Source organism: Eleginops maclovinus, chromosome 9 (assembly GCF_036324505.1).
Source record: "Eleginops maclovinus isolate JMC-PN-2008 ecotype Puerto Natales chromosome 9, JC_Emac_rtc_rv5, whole genome shotgun sequence".
Lineage (NCBI taxonomy): Eukaryota > Metazoa > Chordata > Actinopteri > Perciformes > Eleginopidae > Eleginops > Eleginops maclovinus.
In genome coordinates, this window is record NC_086357.1 from 12503793 (window position 1) to 12521024 (window position 17232).

General features: G+C 38.6%; 1 protein-coding gene and 1 long non-coding RNA gene across 7 annotated transcripts in view; one reads left to right on the forward strand and one right to left on the reverse strand.

Moving 5' to 3' along the window:
* The window catches only part of LOC134870122 (transmembrane protein 125), an 11905-nt gene extending 7077 nt beyond the window's left edge, over positions 1-4828 (reverse strand). The window contains exons 1-2 of one of the 5 annotated variants that reach the window (XM_063892154.1): positions 4443-4827; positions 1-355 (exon numbers count right to left, since the gene is read on the reverse strand). The exon at positions 1-355 is cut by the window's left edge and continues 607 nt beyond it. Coding sequence is in view for 1 of the 5 variants with exons in the window: in XM_063892158.1 (XP_063748228.1) it covers positions 1-355; positions 4635-4805 (526 nt within the window). In the remaining 4 variants the exon portion in view is untranslated. Of the gene's footprint in view, positions 356-4442 lie in introns of all 5 variants that reach the window. The other 4 variants (XM_063892156.1, XM_063892158.1, XM_063892155.1 and 1 more) reach the window with 4 other exon arrangements.
* Positions 3626-10043, forward strand: LOC134870125 (uncharacterized). 2 transcript variants are annotated; one of them, XR_010166502.1, is made up of 5 exons: positions 3626-3661; positions 5525-5572; positions 7279-7359; positions 7464-7958; positions 9736-10043. It is a non-coding gene; the product is annotated as an uncharacterized LOC134870125 (long non-coding RNA). The 2 variants fall into 2 exon arrangements; XR_010166501.1 differs by lacking the exons at positions 3626-3661; positions 5525-5572 and adding an exon at positions 5586-6056 and having other exon boundaries at positions 9736-10040.
* Positions 10044-17232: the final 7189 nt, after the last annotated feature.

Below are 17232 nucleotides of genomic sequence, written 5' to 3' on the forward strand. Positions count from 1 at the left end.
TGGGACTCTGAGTGGGGCAAAGGCTGAGGCTGTAGCCGGTCTTGGAGAGAGGGAAGGGGCTGAGGGACTGGGATAGGGATAAGGGGGTTAGAGTAGACGGGGCTGAGGATGGAGGGATGGCTTGGGGGTAGAGATAGTGCTGAGACTTCACTGTTGTTCTTGGGGTTGCAAATGTGGCTGGCAAAGGGAATTGATGCTGAATAGGAATTTTCAGACAAGCTGAGCTTTCTTTCTTCTCTACAGTCACACTGGACAGCAGAGGCACCCAGGGAGCCTCACTCTGTCCGGAAACAATGCGAGACAATAGCCGAGTCAGTGTGACTGTCTTTGCACTGTCAGGATCACAATGGAAAACCTAAGATAGAAAGAGAAAAACAGTGACCTTCACATCAGCTGCACATACTGCACTGTATACTCGGCCCTATTGTTCACCTTAGCAGGGCGGATCTACTAAGTCCTCCCTTGTTCTGCCAATGACTAACAACCTATATCCCTCTGACAGCAACTGCATGTCAGAAATGCTTGATCTCTAGAAACAGATTGTATTGTCTTAAGTACATGCCCAATCATAATTATTGCCAATTGGATTTGGCAGGATGGCTTTACAAATGTCAATATTGGTCTGTCTACCACTTTGATCTATGGTGTTATCATTCAAAATATGTTGGATGGATTGCCATTATATTTTTATGCAGGCATCCAGAGTATAATTCCTGTTGACTATCATGATCTGCAGATCAATCTTCTGCCACTAGCGTACAAAAGTCTTAACTAAATAATGTAAACATATACTTGATTGCTTGGTACAACCTTTTGTGAAAATATATAAAGTCTACAGAGGATGTAGCCAAACAACTGATGACTCTCTGACTTGTCTTTAAACACTACTGTGGTTTTGGACAACTAGGGGATAATTAACTTCAATCTTGTGATCCGTTGATTCACCAAGTGCCATAGGTTACAATTATTAAATGCTTTATACATTAATTTAAACAAATTCCATTCCCATAAGCATAAGGTGTTTTTTGCAGGCAATAGCGAGATGTTTGCATGATAACACATTAAACTAAAATGTTTATTTCTGCAAGCAGTATACCTGCCCCAGCATTGTCATCGTGATCAAGTTAACATGCTCACCAGCTTGGTTGTACACTTTTGTTCCTTAACGGTCATTTACATTTTTCTTTAAACAGACCCCTCCTGTTTAAATAGCTCCCTCTTAACACTGTAGCTTCTCTCATTTGGTTTATTTCATCCTTTCTGATCAAAGTAATTTCTCGCAAAAACATGATTCATAAAAGTGCACAGCAATAAGACATTTTCAATCTGTTCTGTAATTCGGCATATGGCATTTCCCCTCTTTTTAAATGGAGCGTCCTCCTATCAGTAAACGGTTGACAAGATGTTGTCTAGCCTGGTGCTGGGCACATGGTTTGGGAACAATTCAGCCCTTTTATAGAGGAAGAGCAAATGGGGATCCTAAATGCTGGGCCTCAACAAAAAATGGCTTAAAATTGCTTGCAAAATTGGACGAAATGATCTGAATGTTTTGCATTTTGACTAAGCTGTGTCTGTCTCTGAATCGAAGGAGTGACTGTTGATTATATAAAAAAAGAAAAGAGAAACCTCTGGGCAGCCAGTTGCTCTCTTCTGTCGTGCACAGCTGCAATATTAAAACCCTAATCAAATCATCAATTAACATGCTGGTCCCCTTCTGCTTCAGTCCTGCTGACGATGGGAAAGAGGCTGCCTTCACTTCTCTTTTTCTTCAGTCTTTGTTTTTCTAACCTATCTACCTTCCTCTAGTGGGTTCAGAGGTGATATTCGGCATATTCTAATTTGATATTGGCTGTGCAGCCATAATGATTGTAATAAATGAGATGGCTGGCTCAATGTCTGGCTGTCTATCTTATTTGTTGACTAAGTGACATCTCTTCACTGCAGCAGAAGCCTATGACTTAGATCGAGAAACTGCTGATAGATATGTTGTCTTTACATTTTGTAGACATTCATGTTCCGAATGACGCATACTGACCATGCTAATCCCCTATTCCTCTTCCCTACAGGAAACATTTTAATACTTTTTGTGACCTTTGGGGAAATAGAATAATTTGCTTTTTTGACAAGACCAATAAGATAAGCTTAGCATAACAACTGGAAACAGGGGGAATCAGCCTACCAGCCCCTCTAACGTTCAGTAATTAACATTATAGCTTAGCAACTAGCCCTGGCTAAGATAAATCTTCCCAATCTAAAGATCTAGAACTTTCCCATCACATCAGCCTCAGTTGAGGCCACTTGGTTCTCATGCTAATAGTAGTAGTTAGCAGCAAAGAGGAGCCACACAAAGTGAGTTAATGATTTTGATCAAAACAGCTTGAAGTTATGATTAGCACTTTTAGAGAGGTGCTCAACAATGTCTATGTATCCTTCGACAACTGTCAGTATATTGAATTGGTTGATTTGAATTGATTATGCTTATGGGTAGAAACATTTTATGTGTACAGACAGAGGTGGACACGTAGTTCAGCTGCTATTGACAACACACCACATGCCGGACTTTGTATTTGCTGACAGTGAAACAAAATGCCCCGGGATATTTAAAATTCTGTCTGGCATCCATTTCACACACGCACGCACGCCCGCAAGAACGCGCGTGCAAACACACACACACACACACACACACACACACACACACACACACACACACACACACACACACACACACACACACACACACACACACACACACACACACACACACACACACACCCCTCTCAGGGTTTCCAGGGTTTTTTTCAAATGAGGTGTATCACATGTTGGGCCTGACTTCTTTTTTAAAGTTACTGAATCAAGATTGTATCTAGTTATGAAACAGTCCTCATTTAATACTGAAGCATATTGTAAAATGGAGTACGTATTATGTTAGACATAGAAGAATGTTAAAGAAAGCAGGAAGATTTTTTTTTTTTCTTTAGAGAATTGTATTACAATTACATTATACTACGGGATTAGTATAGAAAACAATTTGATTATTGACCAAAACAAAAGCTTTAATGGTATAGGCATGTGCCAAAACAAGAGTTAACCATGGTATGTGCTCAACAACTATAGAGTATTTAAAAGTGTTTTAAAAAAAACAATCCTGAATTGGCACTCATCATAGAATGGTAATCTGTCAAGATCAAAATCTTATGGTCCACAAAATCAACATGAATTGAAAGTTTTCTTGTAATTGCTATTAGTTTTAGATTTGTAAAATATATTTTATGCTGCTATAGAATGACTACATACACCTGACATGATTCATCTGTGGTCTTTAGATTAATTACAATAAATCAATATGAGCAAAGTGGCACAGGAGGTCATGCATGGAACGCATATGATCCATTTCAATGGCGATAACATGTATACAACATCTACAGAACTTCCTCTCTCCGTAGTTTATGAATTTTCCACAAGGCAGCTAAACTGTCCTCAGAGCTCATGACAGAAACTCTATGAATTGATCATCTACAGTGCTACACATTATTATGTGAACTTGACAACTGTGTCGGCAATGCCACCGGTGCAAAGGTTAGGGTGTAATACAATGTCAACATGTTTTACTTCCTCATTTGATCGGCAAAGCCCAACAGACACATTGCTGCTACACTGCAAGGTAAACGCTCCACAATGATTCCTATAATTCATAACACTCCCTCAGAAGTCACAATTAAATACATTAGGATTATGTGTTTGACACTCTACAGTCTTCTCTGCTTATGTATTACTTTATAAAGATGTATCATTCAGTTGCAGCGAAGAATATTACACGGTGAATGATCAGCGAGTAAAATAGGGCTTTTGTGTGACAATATTATCAATTGCCTATTTATTGTATGAGCCTTCTAGCAAGTCTTAACAAACAGCAAAGTGTGCTTTTCATCTCGAAACTTTGAATGACGTTGAAGTTGATGGAGTAGGACATAGGTAAAAATAAAACTGATTATAGAACATGAACAATAAAGGATCAGTCTGTTATAAAATAAGAAAAAGATGTTACAGTTTGCCTATAAATATAGAAGATAGAAGAACAGTAAGGAACCATCACATACTGGGTAGGTAATGAAAAGGTTTTAAAAGTATATTATGTCACAGTAACGTCTGATAACATTTGTATTGCAGCCAGCACATGATAATAAGTTTAGTAGACTCCTTATCTATTTCCAAATATAGGCTGCGTGACTTCTTTCAAAAAGGCGTAAACTTTACATTAAAATGTGATACTGTCCATTGTTATTTTCATTGGGAATAAAGGAAACGTTGATCATTTTGCACCTTACAACCTACCCACACAAACATTTAAATACAAAATAACACAAATGGTGTTTAATGAGAAAAAAGTTGTAATGGGGTGGTTCCTGTCTGTATGTATTTAGTTGATCAGAAGCCTATCTTACCTGCGCGCAGCACTCGGTTTCTTCTTTTGCGAATCTGGCCGGTCGATTTGTTGTTTTAATCCTTATTTCCCACCCCGCGTCCTGTACAAAGTATCGCTACCACCAATCATTTTAGGAATTCATGGCTTTAACCTTTTCGGATCAAAGTGTCCAGTCAGAGTCATGCGATGAGAGCAGTAATGTGCTTCCTACCTCAGCTCCTCCGAAGCCTTTCAGTCGCTTTGACGCGCTGTCGGACGGACTTTCCCCGTTTAATGCAGGTGTGGCCGCGCACGGCGACAGGGGACGCCTATGGGAGGGGACACAGCTTCGGTGGCTCGACCTCCACACCGCCGTGGGTCCCCGTGGGTAACCGCAGCACATGACACGGGAAGTGACAGCTCTAATAAATAAAGCCTCACTGTGATTGTGAAATCAACCGATGAGCTGCAGGGTTTTCTTTTTTTTCATACAGCAGACGTAATTTAACCCATCCTGTGTCTGTGGCAAAGTGAAAACACCTATAGGCCTACCCATTATTGATTGATTCACATGGTATTCATCAGGTTAACATGGTTAAGAAATACACATTTGGTGTATGTGTGTGTGCTAATCGTCACAAGCATAAATACTTTCTTTGTGATTTTAACAATTGGAAACTATCTTAGCACCATCTCATTGCAGAGCTCTTTCTTGAGAAATAAGGTATCAATTATAAACCATTTTTTAAAAGTCAACTTTAATCATGTTATTATAGGATCTTCAACATTATCATTTCATTCTTATTTTGAGGAGATTTTACAATACTGCTTTTTAAGTATTTTACAGGCTTTGGAATGCTAGGGCTGCAGTTAAAAAATAATTTGTTGTTATTAATTGACCTGATGATTGTTTTAGCAAATAATCAGTTAATAGTTGGTGCACAATTGTCAGTAATGGTGGGAAATGGCTGTCACAATTTCCTTACAACCTACCGTAGATGATGCCATGAAAACAGGTTCCAATGCCTGAACAACTGTCCATAACCCCAATGTGTTATTTTTACAAAGAAAAGCAGCTATCTCTCGATATAAATGCATCCTTTCATCGGTTGATTCCTTCAGAACTGTCCTCCACCTCTCAGCAGGCTTCCTCTTCCACCACTTCTTCAGGTTTGATATTTTCATCCTCACCATGGGCTACAATCCAAAATTAGATCAAGTGCTTCATTTGCAGTTAGTCACTTGCACATTGCGGTGTTACCACAGAGTGGCATATGCAGACAGATACAGTAAGTCTTATTTATAGACCAAAGCTAATAAGAAGTGATCAGTAGATGTTTTGTGTTATGCATGAGACTGTGAATGTGGGACTATTGTCATGATCCTGGTTTCATGTCTGTCATGTCTTTGTGTTGTGTGTTTTATTTTAAAGGTTTTCCCCTCTTGTGTCATTGTGTTCACCTGTTGCCCCTGTGTTTCTCCTCCCCTCTCCAGCTGTGTGTTGTTTGGTGATTAACCTTGTGTATTTAGTCTTGGTTCCCCTTTTGTCTCTTGTTCGGTCGTCGTCATTTCTTCCCTGATGTTGTACATGTTACCTGCCAGTTCCTGCCCGTTCGTCTGTCTGCTCCTGTTCCCAGTGTCCCTGTATCCCCTGGTTAGTGTTGGTGTGGTTATTTTTTGGTTGAATGTACAGCTTTAATTTAAATAAAGCTCACCTTTTGTTTAGACCCATACCTGCCTCCCGTTCATTTTACTGCACTTGGGTCCTGTTATCCCAAACCCTGACAACTGAAAGAAAGAATTCTACATGATTTTATTTTTACTTTAAATGTATGGACTGCAATTAATGTATCAGACATATAGTGTATAAACCATTTCAACTTTCTAGAGAAGAAATGCCTGCACAGTTAATTATTTCTTTAAATAAACAACTTCCCTGTGGTGTAACACATTGATCCTGGCTTCTCTGACACAATGGCTGTTATTGATTTGATTTCGTTTGGTTATACTCTTTTTTTATCCTAGCTTGGAGATGCACAATAACTGGGCTAATTTAAAAATAAAATGTTTGTTCTCAAATATCCAAACGTTTGGAGTAGTTTAAACAACCAAATATATTCTAATCCAAAAAACAAAAAAGGAAATAAGGCTGTAACATTGCTGGGATAGAAGTATACTATTTGAATGTAGCACTATACTAGCCCTGAACGTGACCCCAAATGTTATGTATTTTTTGTTCTGTGATAATGAAGGCAACAATGTTTGAAAATGTGAAAATGTATCTGTTAAATAAATGATTTTAAAGAAAAGTTATTTAGGGCAATTGTTTATCTCATCTGATAGCACAGGCTGGATTGTAAGTTTGGCAAAAACCTACACAGTTTGGTCAGTGAGGTATTACATTTGGGATAACAGACATCTCCACCGGGTGCTGTATACTCCAACACAACTGCTTGTCAGATGCACATCTTAACCCTTCACCTCTCCAACAGCCCTTCAACTTGACATCCAGTGTAGCCATTTGGAAAAGCTATTAACACATTTTAGCATTCTAACGTTGTGAGTGAACAAGTAGTTTGAACAGGTTCTTTTTGAGTATATCTCTGCCTTTAGTCTCTCAGACTAATCTCATATGCAATCCCAGTGCCTCTTCTTGTATTTCATGCAGTGGTTAAATGAATAAAAAGTTTTTGGAGAGCAGCTCACTGCTCCGGTTTAACAACAAAGCATGAGTTAGTGGTAACTTGTGGTGTGTCAGGCACACTAAAGTAAACTTAAACTATTTCTGAAATGTGTTGTTCAAAAACATGTTTTTTTCATATTTAAATGTTGCATACACAGTATCAGCAGCTGACTGATGCATTCATCCCTTATAGCTCCGCTGAGGGACAGCACAGTATTTCTGTTGATCCAGCCAACAGACTCTCTCAGGGAGGTGAAGAGGGCTGCAGTGGGAGGTGACTGACAAAAACAAAGATGGCCTATCATTTTTTTGCATTAGCGTTTGTGTACTTGTTTTTTAAAGTATAATTATCCTGTTGAATTATGTCCCGACCAACAGAACTAAACTGAATAGCAACGATGAATACATCGAAGTGGCCGCCATCAGCAGAGACATCAGGAGGAAGAAGATTGTCACTAATGTACCTTCACAGCAGTGTATTTTATTCAAAGTAAAATTAATGAGCTAAATCCATGCCATGTTTTCTTAAAAGAGCTTCACACAGCAAATATTGACTGGAAAGATGGCAGACTACACACTCCTCATCAGTGTGGTCCATTATAATGATTATTGTCTTTCTCTTCAACGCTATGTCTTTTGGTGTGTGTGTGTGTTGGTTTGTTTGAAGAAAACCTTGAATGACCTTCGTTCAAATCTTGTCAGTATCTTAAAACCTTTATAATTAATTATCCTTACAAGTCGAGAAAAGTGAACATGTACAGCAGTGAAATGTTAAATAATTGAATGCATTGAAACTGAATACATTTATTTTCATTCGCATATCGAGAAGAGCTTTCCACTGCAGCCTACACAGTGCCAAGAGGATGACATTCGGTGAGTCTCAACTTGTTTTTCATCATGTTCCTCTTCACAGCCACCATGTTTCTCTCCGGGTGCTCCCTGTGGCAGGAAAACTCCATCTGTGTTTATTTTACCTCATGCTCCACCTGGGAGAAATGGGGAGTGTTCTTGTGAACAGATATACTGCAGTCTGTTAAGGGTGGTGACACTGCTGTGAGAAATCATACATTTTTCCCTGAAATGCAATGGGAAAAAAACTATTTGAATCCTGAAAAATAGTCAAATTTCAGTAGATGGTAATCTTTAAGAGGGTTGAAGGAATGTCCTATGCTGTAAGGAAATCTGGTTTATCTTAACTTTGTTTAAGTGATAAGCTCGAAAAGGAGAGGACAAGATATGATGGGAGATGACCTGGGACATTGCCACTGATATTATGGGAGCGGTTAGTGATGCAAGCAGGAATAAATACAGTCACTTCAATAACTCTTCATTTCACACACATGAATGCACAGATGCCCAGATTCACACTCACACACCTGCACACACTGGCCAGAGAAAAATTGTATTGTACAACTAGCCCATGCCCACACACACACACACCTTGCTTCCATCACTTAAAGGACATTGCATTGGTTTACATTCATTTCCATGGTGACAATATAACCACTACAGGTCTAACAGTAACTCTAACCTGAACTTTAAACCACACGATAACCCTAAAGTTTTAATGATTGATATTGTGGTGACTTGAGGGAATTGAGGGGAGGTTTATATAACCCCAAGACTACTGGATCGAATTCTGAACACCATCTCTCATACATGTACAGATTATCCCTGTACCCCAACTCTCTGTTTAGTTTTTATGCTATGGATGACATGCCATTTGGCCTTCGACTTCAAACTTAATAAACCACACAACCGTGTCTAACCTCAACCAGAACCTTGATCTACGTCTTGGGGTATAAATCAGACTTTTTTTTAACTTTACCTCGACTTAGTCATAAGCTGTTGTTCTAGCCAGCTTGAAAGAGTGCTATATTTGTGTGCGAAGTTTCCGGTTTGAACGATTGCTGTTGCCACCTCACACGTAGCCACTGTGATTGGTTACGTTACGCAGCTTACATAGGGGTTCCACTGGCAGCTGTGGGGAAGTAGGAATTTGGAGGCAACACAGTTTTTCAACAAACGTCAAATAATAGCTACAATAAGATATAAAAAACAAGTCTTAAATTAAAAACCTCTTTGAAAAATGAAATGTTTGAGAATTCACAAACCCTCACACATACACACACACATACAGAGTGAGAAGAGCGGCTGATGAAGCACCTGATCCTCGATCTATAAGGACCAGCGTCTCATTTCCATTTAAATTGAAGATACAGCAAGTTGGCAGGATGATACAAACAATCACCAATGACGAGGAGAGCAGAAACTTTTCCTGCCCAAAAGCAGGTGCAAAATGAACTCTTTTGATCAATAAGGGTTTGTTTTTCTTTTGTCTAATGTTCGGAAAAAGTGTTTGCCAAGAATCTACTGTATGATTGCCTTATTTCAGTGACAGAAAAAAAACGTCCGAAATGAATCCAATTTGTTGTGATATTTTAGAATGGAAAACATTGGCTTGGTGATTATAATATATTTAAAGATGATGACCCAGCAAAAAACATCTCTATCAAAGCTGAGCTACCTGTTACATCGATGTGAATTGCAAAATGGGACAACCATATAATTGCACAAATTGCTTATACAAGTTTTAGGGGTTGTATTAAAGCCTCTGACGTTTGTTTACATTTTGTTATTGTACTTCTAGCGCTGCTGTTACCTCCTTGGCCCCCATGGTCAGTTGCATGTGATCGAAAAACCTCCAAATGCAGGTGTCCATGAATCGCCATCAGATTCCCAAACCAACTCAAAGGACTCCTGATCCCTTTCAAGACCATGACTTTTCTTACAAATAGCTCAAATTTGTCAGAACCCGACTGAATAGTGAGCCTAGAGATGACCTTATCGTATGTATGTTTGTATATAATTTTCTCTTAACTTTATAGACACATATGCTGTATACTGTACATAAATATATGTTTTTCATTTTTTGTATTTTATTGCTTGTTGATATGTTGATATGCTGACAGGAATGTTTTTCTTTTCTTTTGTTGTACCTGTATAATGACAATAAAATAATTAAATGCAACTCTATTTGGCTCATTGCATTCTGTGGTTTTTACTTTTTCCATTTTATACTTTCTTTTATTTAAAAATAAAGTGAACATGAAAAAACTTGATACATAATGGTTAATCTTCATTCACTGTGCCACACTATATACTCTCGTGTTTGTCCTTCTACAGAGATGCTAATGCTTTGATATGCCATGAAAGAGAATGAATATCACTTCCATTTTACCAACAGAATTACCGGCAGGCAAATCCAGAGATATGATCAGATGAAACCTAGTTGAAATGTGAGCAGTGGTGTTCAAATGGATTCTAATTAGAGAGAAACCAATCTGACAACAGACCATGTGCACAGCAGCTGCTGCACACAAGCACATCTTTATTCATGAATGGGTGGTGAATGTACAAACCCTCTCTCTTACACACACAAACACAAACAGAAATGCTTCCTACATTCAGAACAATTCAAATTATATTTTTCATCCAATTAACTTTTCAGACACAGAGCCTCACTGTTGGTCTTATCTTCAGCTAGCCAGAATCTGTGACATTTCAAAAAAAGTTTTATCAGTGACCCCACACCACAAACACACAACAACCACGGACAAAATGTACATTTCTGTCCCTCTGCTGTATGGTAGCACATGGTGCTGATGATATTCTGTATATACTTGCTGTTTCCAAGAAGGAGAAAATGCCAGATTGTCACACAAAGTCAGACAGCACACAGCGTTGTTACTGAGGATCAGACTTCCACAACGCTTGTGATAAATGGGTAAAGTTTGGGACAATATTAATGTGGTGTATCGAGCAAGGAGTCTGCATAACACGCTTTCATTGCTTGAGGAGTTTGATTAAATGGACTTCTTGATGCTAGAATCGATTTTTAACCTTTCAGTGTTTTTTTGGGTCTTTTTCTCTCTTTTTCTAATTGTTCCCCCCTCAAGTCAGATCTCCTTTCCCTTTGCACACAAGAGAGCTTTCTTTGTTCACACTTTCTCCCCTTAAGAATTGTCATGGCAAAGCTTAACACAAAAAAAGGAAGTTAAGAAAATAAATGTGTTTACTACATGTATAATGAATGTGGGAAGGTGCATAACAAATCGGGAAAGTTGTGCATGCATTTGTTTCCTCTTCTCTTTGCATGTCTTGTGTGCTGATTCAGTGTGATCATTCATGACACACACTGCAGCTCAGTCACCTTGCCTACTGTGATGTATGAGACTGTGGCTCATTGAGCGCAAACAAGGGAGAGACTTTATGGAGGATTCAGAAAGGCTTATTCAATGTGATTGATGATGAGATGATCCGATAATATGGGTAGAGATGAGATAGTTCTTCTCAGTCATTTTTAACAAAAACTGATGACTTGCAGCTAAAGCACTTTCATCTGACAACTGAGTGATGTGAGATACCACCATGATTATCATATTTTTGATTACTATCATTTTTTTGTGAAAAAGGGAAACCCAAAGCAAATCAACGTCAAACTGAACCTTCAAATGTCTCTTTGTACATCAGATAACCAAAATATGACATTACATCAGTGTTGTATGATCCTCATTGGTGTCCATTTAACATTCAGAAACTTTTTTGTGCAATTTGTACTGAAAGGTCTCATTTGTCTCTTTTTCTTTAGAGTCTAGATGCTTCTGCAAGGACCTTCTGGTATTTTCAGCCTAACTCTTGTCATTCTTCAGGCTGCTGAGCTGCATCATGGACAAAGCCAATGTCAGCACAATTCCGACCTTGAAGTGTGACAAAAGGACAAAGTAAGACTAGTAGCTCTCAAAAAAACTCACATTCAAGACTTGTAAACTAAAGATTATATATTTTGACCATTATTTAATTGACTTAATGCTATCAGAATGAAATAAAAATCACATTTTCCTCATTATTAAGGGTCATTTGTCTAATACAACACCATGTTGGCTGTGCATTTATATAGGCATCACTGATGGTGTCCATGGTAACAGATATTTATTAGCCTCAGAGCTGGCATTGTCGCCTGCCATTCATATGGAGCATAATATTACAAATATGATTTTTTTACTTGTAGTTTAATGTTTCAATACACTTGAGCTTTCAAGTCCCGGTGCCCATCAGATCAGGCAGATTATGTCCTTCTCAAAAAAATTATATTGAAGTATTGTCTGCATCTGTTTTTTTAAACAAACAGCAAAAACGGGGAGTAAGAAGTGGGTACAAAAGGATGGAAAAACCTGATTTGCAGGGTATTAATCAGAAACAGGGAGACGGTAGATAAATGAGTGCACAATGAGTCAGTAGGGAAGGCAATTATTTAGGGGGGGGAACGCTGGAAGGAGGCAAAATGGGATGGAGAAGGGCAGGTAGCGGACTTCAGACAGAGAGAGACCAATGTGGAATACATATAAAAAGGTTGATGGATGAAAAGATTTAGAGAAAAAAGGCAGCTATGAGAGGAAAATGTTATTGGCTGCTTCCTTAAGTCACACTCATACCCTGGGATAAGTGTGGTGTAAAGAACTCATGTGTGTGTTCAATATGCTGCCAGAAAATGCATTCAAGTTATTCCCCATAAATAAAAGTGATCTATTGGCTGTTGTGAGAGAGTTAGCCAAGCACAGAAGCCTTTAGTATGGCCAGATGGACTAACTGACTGGCTGGTAGGAAGTAACAGGCTGTACGCTTCTTTTTGATTGACTCTAATTAAGATCTACTGCCGTGCCTCCCAGGGAATTGCTGACTGGGTGATGTGTGTTGTAGGTGTGCGAGCACACTTGACTGAGGTGCATCGAGAGTTTTCAGAGGGAAAACTGGACGGGCTAAGATGTTAAGAAGGTGAAAAATAACAGTTCATTTCCAGGTTACAGCCAGTGTTCCTCATTGTAGAAAAGCTACTGCTAGAGCTGAACAATTACATGGACACAAATTAAGACACAATGAGATAATATTCCCAGCTCTGCCTTTCCGATTTCATTTTATTGTGTTCCGTTGTATCAAAGATTGCTCATTAAATGGAACTTTAGACAATAACAGTTCTATTACAAAAACGCAAACGCCTTTAACTTAATGGTATTCAAGTGACTCAGTCAGAAACTGCTTGATGTTGGTTGCTGTTTTGGTGAACAAGTTGGAAATAACTAAACTACAGATATGAAGACAGAGAATACCCACCAATGTCTAGTACTAAAAAATGTGCATGAGATTTAGTACACCTGAAATTCTAATCTTGTTGTTATAACATATTTTGTCTCCTCTTTTAGCCTCCATTCTCTTCATCTTCCATTACTTATGCTCTACTTGTTCTTCCTTCCTCCTCCCTTGTCCCACTCTTTTTCCTCCCCTCCCTCCCTCCCTCCCTCCCTCCTCTTCTCTTCCCTGCCTTTTCATAGGGGAGCTGATTTACGTGCCCGGCCTCTCTCCTCTCCTTCTCTTTTCATCCAACCTCTAATCAGATCAATTCACTATTTCATTCACAGGGATATAATAAGGTGATTATGCATGGGCCCCGTGCTGCTTCTGCACATACTTGGACACACACACACACACACACACACACACACACACACACACACACACACACACACACACACACACACACACACACAAACACACACAGACACTGGCCCTCTAGCACTGATGGAGGTTGACGTTGCATTTCCTTTAAAAATTCTGTGGATGTCCTCCGTCAGAGAAATCTGGCAACCCAGCGCTCCCCCGATTAATTTGTCTCTTCACTTCTAATCAGTGTCAGGATAGAGGACACAGAGGTGGAAGAACAAGGGAGAGGGGGAGGAAGACACGAGGAATCAGGGAAGGAAAGCGCTTCTAAACGTTTAATTAGAGTCCACCAGGAGACCTCTTTAGATCAAACCCCAAAATCACCACATACACTGGTGAATTTAAACAAGGGTGACCTCCATTGTTGCAGCTTAGCAATCACATCCTTCAATTCTACTTCCCCATATGCAATACCTTTATCTTATGAATGTCTACAAGATTTGCGTGTTGTTCAACCTAGCAATTCCTCTGCTCTCATCTTGATTGTTTCATACTGGTATTTGGTGTATGTGTAATAACAAAACATTAAAAGTGTATTCGATGGGTAAAATATCTGAACTAAGAATGCCCTTAAGGTTTTAACAGCAGGATAAAGTATTGTGAAAATGGAATATCATGTAAGGGAAAGCTAATCTGGCTATACTAAGACTGGGGGTTCCTGTGATAAACTATTCTCTCATTTGACATTAGATTATGGATTAAACTTTCTCTTAATGATTCATATCTCATAGTTAATGAAGTTTAAGCTGAGGCCATGGGATGTGGTCAAAACATTTTTTTTTATTTGTGGATTTAGATCTAAGTCTATTTCCGAGGCCCCAAACCAAACAGTGATGCTCCAGACCTTTATAAAAGTCACGACGGAGAGTTTGTAAGGTGAATAGTGCCTTCAGACATCTATACAAGAATGCAACATACTGTATTCGCAGTGTCTCCTAGCCAAGAAGGAAAAACGAGATGATGGGAGGGGAGCAAACCTTAAGTATTTGAACACTGAGTTGTTGCAACTTTCACTAAAGTTTAAGATCTGAGTACTTCTTCCATTGGAGCCTCTAATTAAGTTATTATCATCCAAAAATGGATAACAATAACCGCTATGAAGGCAATATATACACACTATAAACATAGTATATTCATCGATTAGAGTTTTCTTCGCTGGGTTTGGTTGCACCTGTTCAAGAAGAATGATGGAACTTTACAATTTTTTTCACAGAGAGGAGATTCCAAGTGACCTGAATCTTACTTTCTGATCATTTCAACCTTGCTTTTGGCTTGTTTACCTGCTATTTGCTGTACCCTGAGATTCAAATCCAGTTTGTCCAGTAACAGTTATTTTACACTGAGGCTCAGAACCGAACGATTCTGCCGGTGCACTTTGGACTTCTGGTAATTTGATTGTATTTTCCAAATAAAACGTGTTGCAATGTAAACATAATAATCACATTGCATTAACTCTACATGACATAGTCAAATTGTTTTTGGAAGAAACAGTGAAGGAAAAAACAATAAGATGATATTTTGAATCAGTTGCATCCTGTTCATCCCAATTGTTCATCTTTTTTATTACTGTAACAGTTGCTGTAGCTGTATTTTACCACATAAAGTAAAGATAGTAAATAAATAATATACATAGTTGTGTACTGAAGTATGGGGAAAATCTAGTAAAGCAAGAAAATGTAATTGTGGGAGTAAAGGGTAAACATCTTAAATGTTCTGTGAGTTGATAGCATTTCTAATGTTATTTATTGTTATATGTTCACAGTAAATATATATTTAATTAAATTGAGGACAGGCAGGAGTACAGTTAGCATCATTTGAGTGTTAAACTTGAGAGGCAAGAAATGACTTTATGTATGTAAATTCCTCCGATTTCCTTCTCTAATTTCAGGTGTAAGAAAACGACATCAGAGTTCATCTCGCACCATGAATGACAACTTTCAGGTCGAGGAAAGAGCGATGCTGTACTCCAAATCCTCAGCCTACGAAGTGCAGTATTTATTGGGGAGAGGCAGCTTTGGGGAGGTTGCTCAGTGCAGAAAGTATGCCATCAACGAAAATGTGGCTTTAAAAGTCATCAGGCGCTGGCATAGCATTGAAGATGCAAAAAATGAGGCGGGACACAGACTATGGTTTTATCACTTTAAAAAAATAAAATAAAATAAAAAGTTATCACTAAATCAAAGCTTTCTCTCACATCTTATACAACAGGAGGAAATCCTTAAACAATTAAAATTCTTAAATTCCCACTTGTTCATAATCGTGGTATGGAACGACTCCTTCCGATACAAGGAGCGTTACTGTATGGAGTTTGAGAAGCTAGACATCAGCCTGCATGAATTCCTTCAGAAGAGAAACTCTTCGTCTCTGAAGTTGAAGGAGATCCGGCCCATTGTGCAACAGGTTTGTTTTAGTGAACCAGAGACAACTTAAAACCAAAATTTGAGTGTTCAAAACAGTAGCTGAATGATCCAATTTGAAGTTAACAAAGCATTACAATGTATTTTGACTGATGATCCTGATTTCAGTTGGCTATTGCTCTGGAATTCCTGGATGACACTGGCATTGTACGTGGTGATCTAAAGCCAGAGAACATAATGATGGTGGACCATGTTCGCCAGCCACTCAAAATCAAAGTAATCAACTTTGGCCTGGCCGTAAACAACTCTGCTCAGCACACGGGTGCATTCCTGCAGACCCAATATTACAGGTATGTAACTGACAGCATATCACAAAGGATATTTAATGAATGAAATACTTCACACTTAAGTCTCAAGTTTTTAGTCAAGCTTACATCTCACCAAAACATTGCATTTTAAGAAGCTCACAGAGAAGTGAAACAGTATGTAGGATTGACTTCCTATTTATGTGTTTGGGTTTCTCTTGTGTTTCTAAGATCTCCAGAGATCCTGCTGGGAAATGACTTCAATGGAGCCATTGACGTTTGGTCTCTTGGCTGCACTGCTGCCGAAATGTTGACCGGCAATATACTGTTCCCTGGCAGTGACGAATATGACATGGTAAGAATTATACTCAAACACAACAGTATTGTCAACATAAGCCTTAATCTCTTGGTACATTTCGTGCCAACAGCCATTTGCCACTGCATTGACACTTACGTATTTTTCCTGATCACCAAAGATGAATTTTGTAACTTGTATTTACCTGAACGTTGGGAGAAATTCCCAAGACTTTACAAATGTTGAAGTGTAATGCAAACTTGTATTGTTCCCATAGCTGAGGCACATCATACTTGGTATTGGTTGGCCACCAAGCCATCTGCTCAATGCTGTAATGTTCACAAATGAGTTTCTCTATGCAACATCAAGAGAAGAGGAACCCCCGGTGTGGAGATTTAAAGTAAAATTGTGTTAATATGTAAGTCTTTGTTTGTGTTTGTCACTGTAGTCTGAACAAATTAGCTTACTCTCTCTACTTCTTGTCTATTGACCCCACTTGAAGTGATAAATTCCACCAAATTATTCCCGCGGACGATTTGCAGCCTGAGAGATCTCATCAAGGTAGGATATCTCTTTTAAAAGACATTTATTGAATAGCTTTTTTAATTAAACATTGTTTTTTTTGTTTTTTT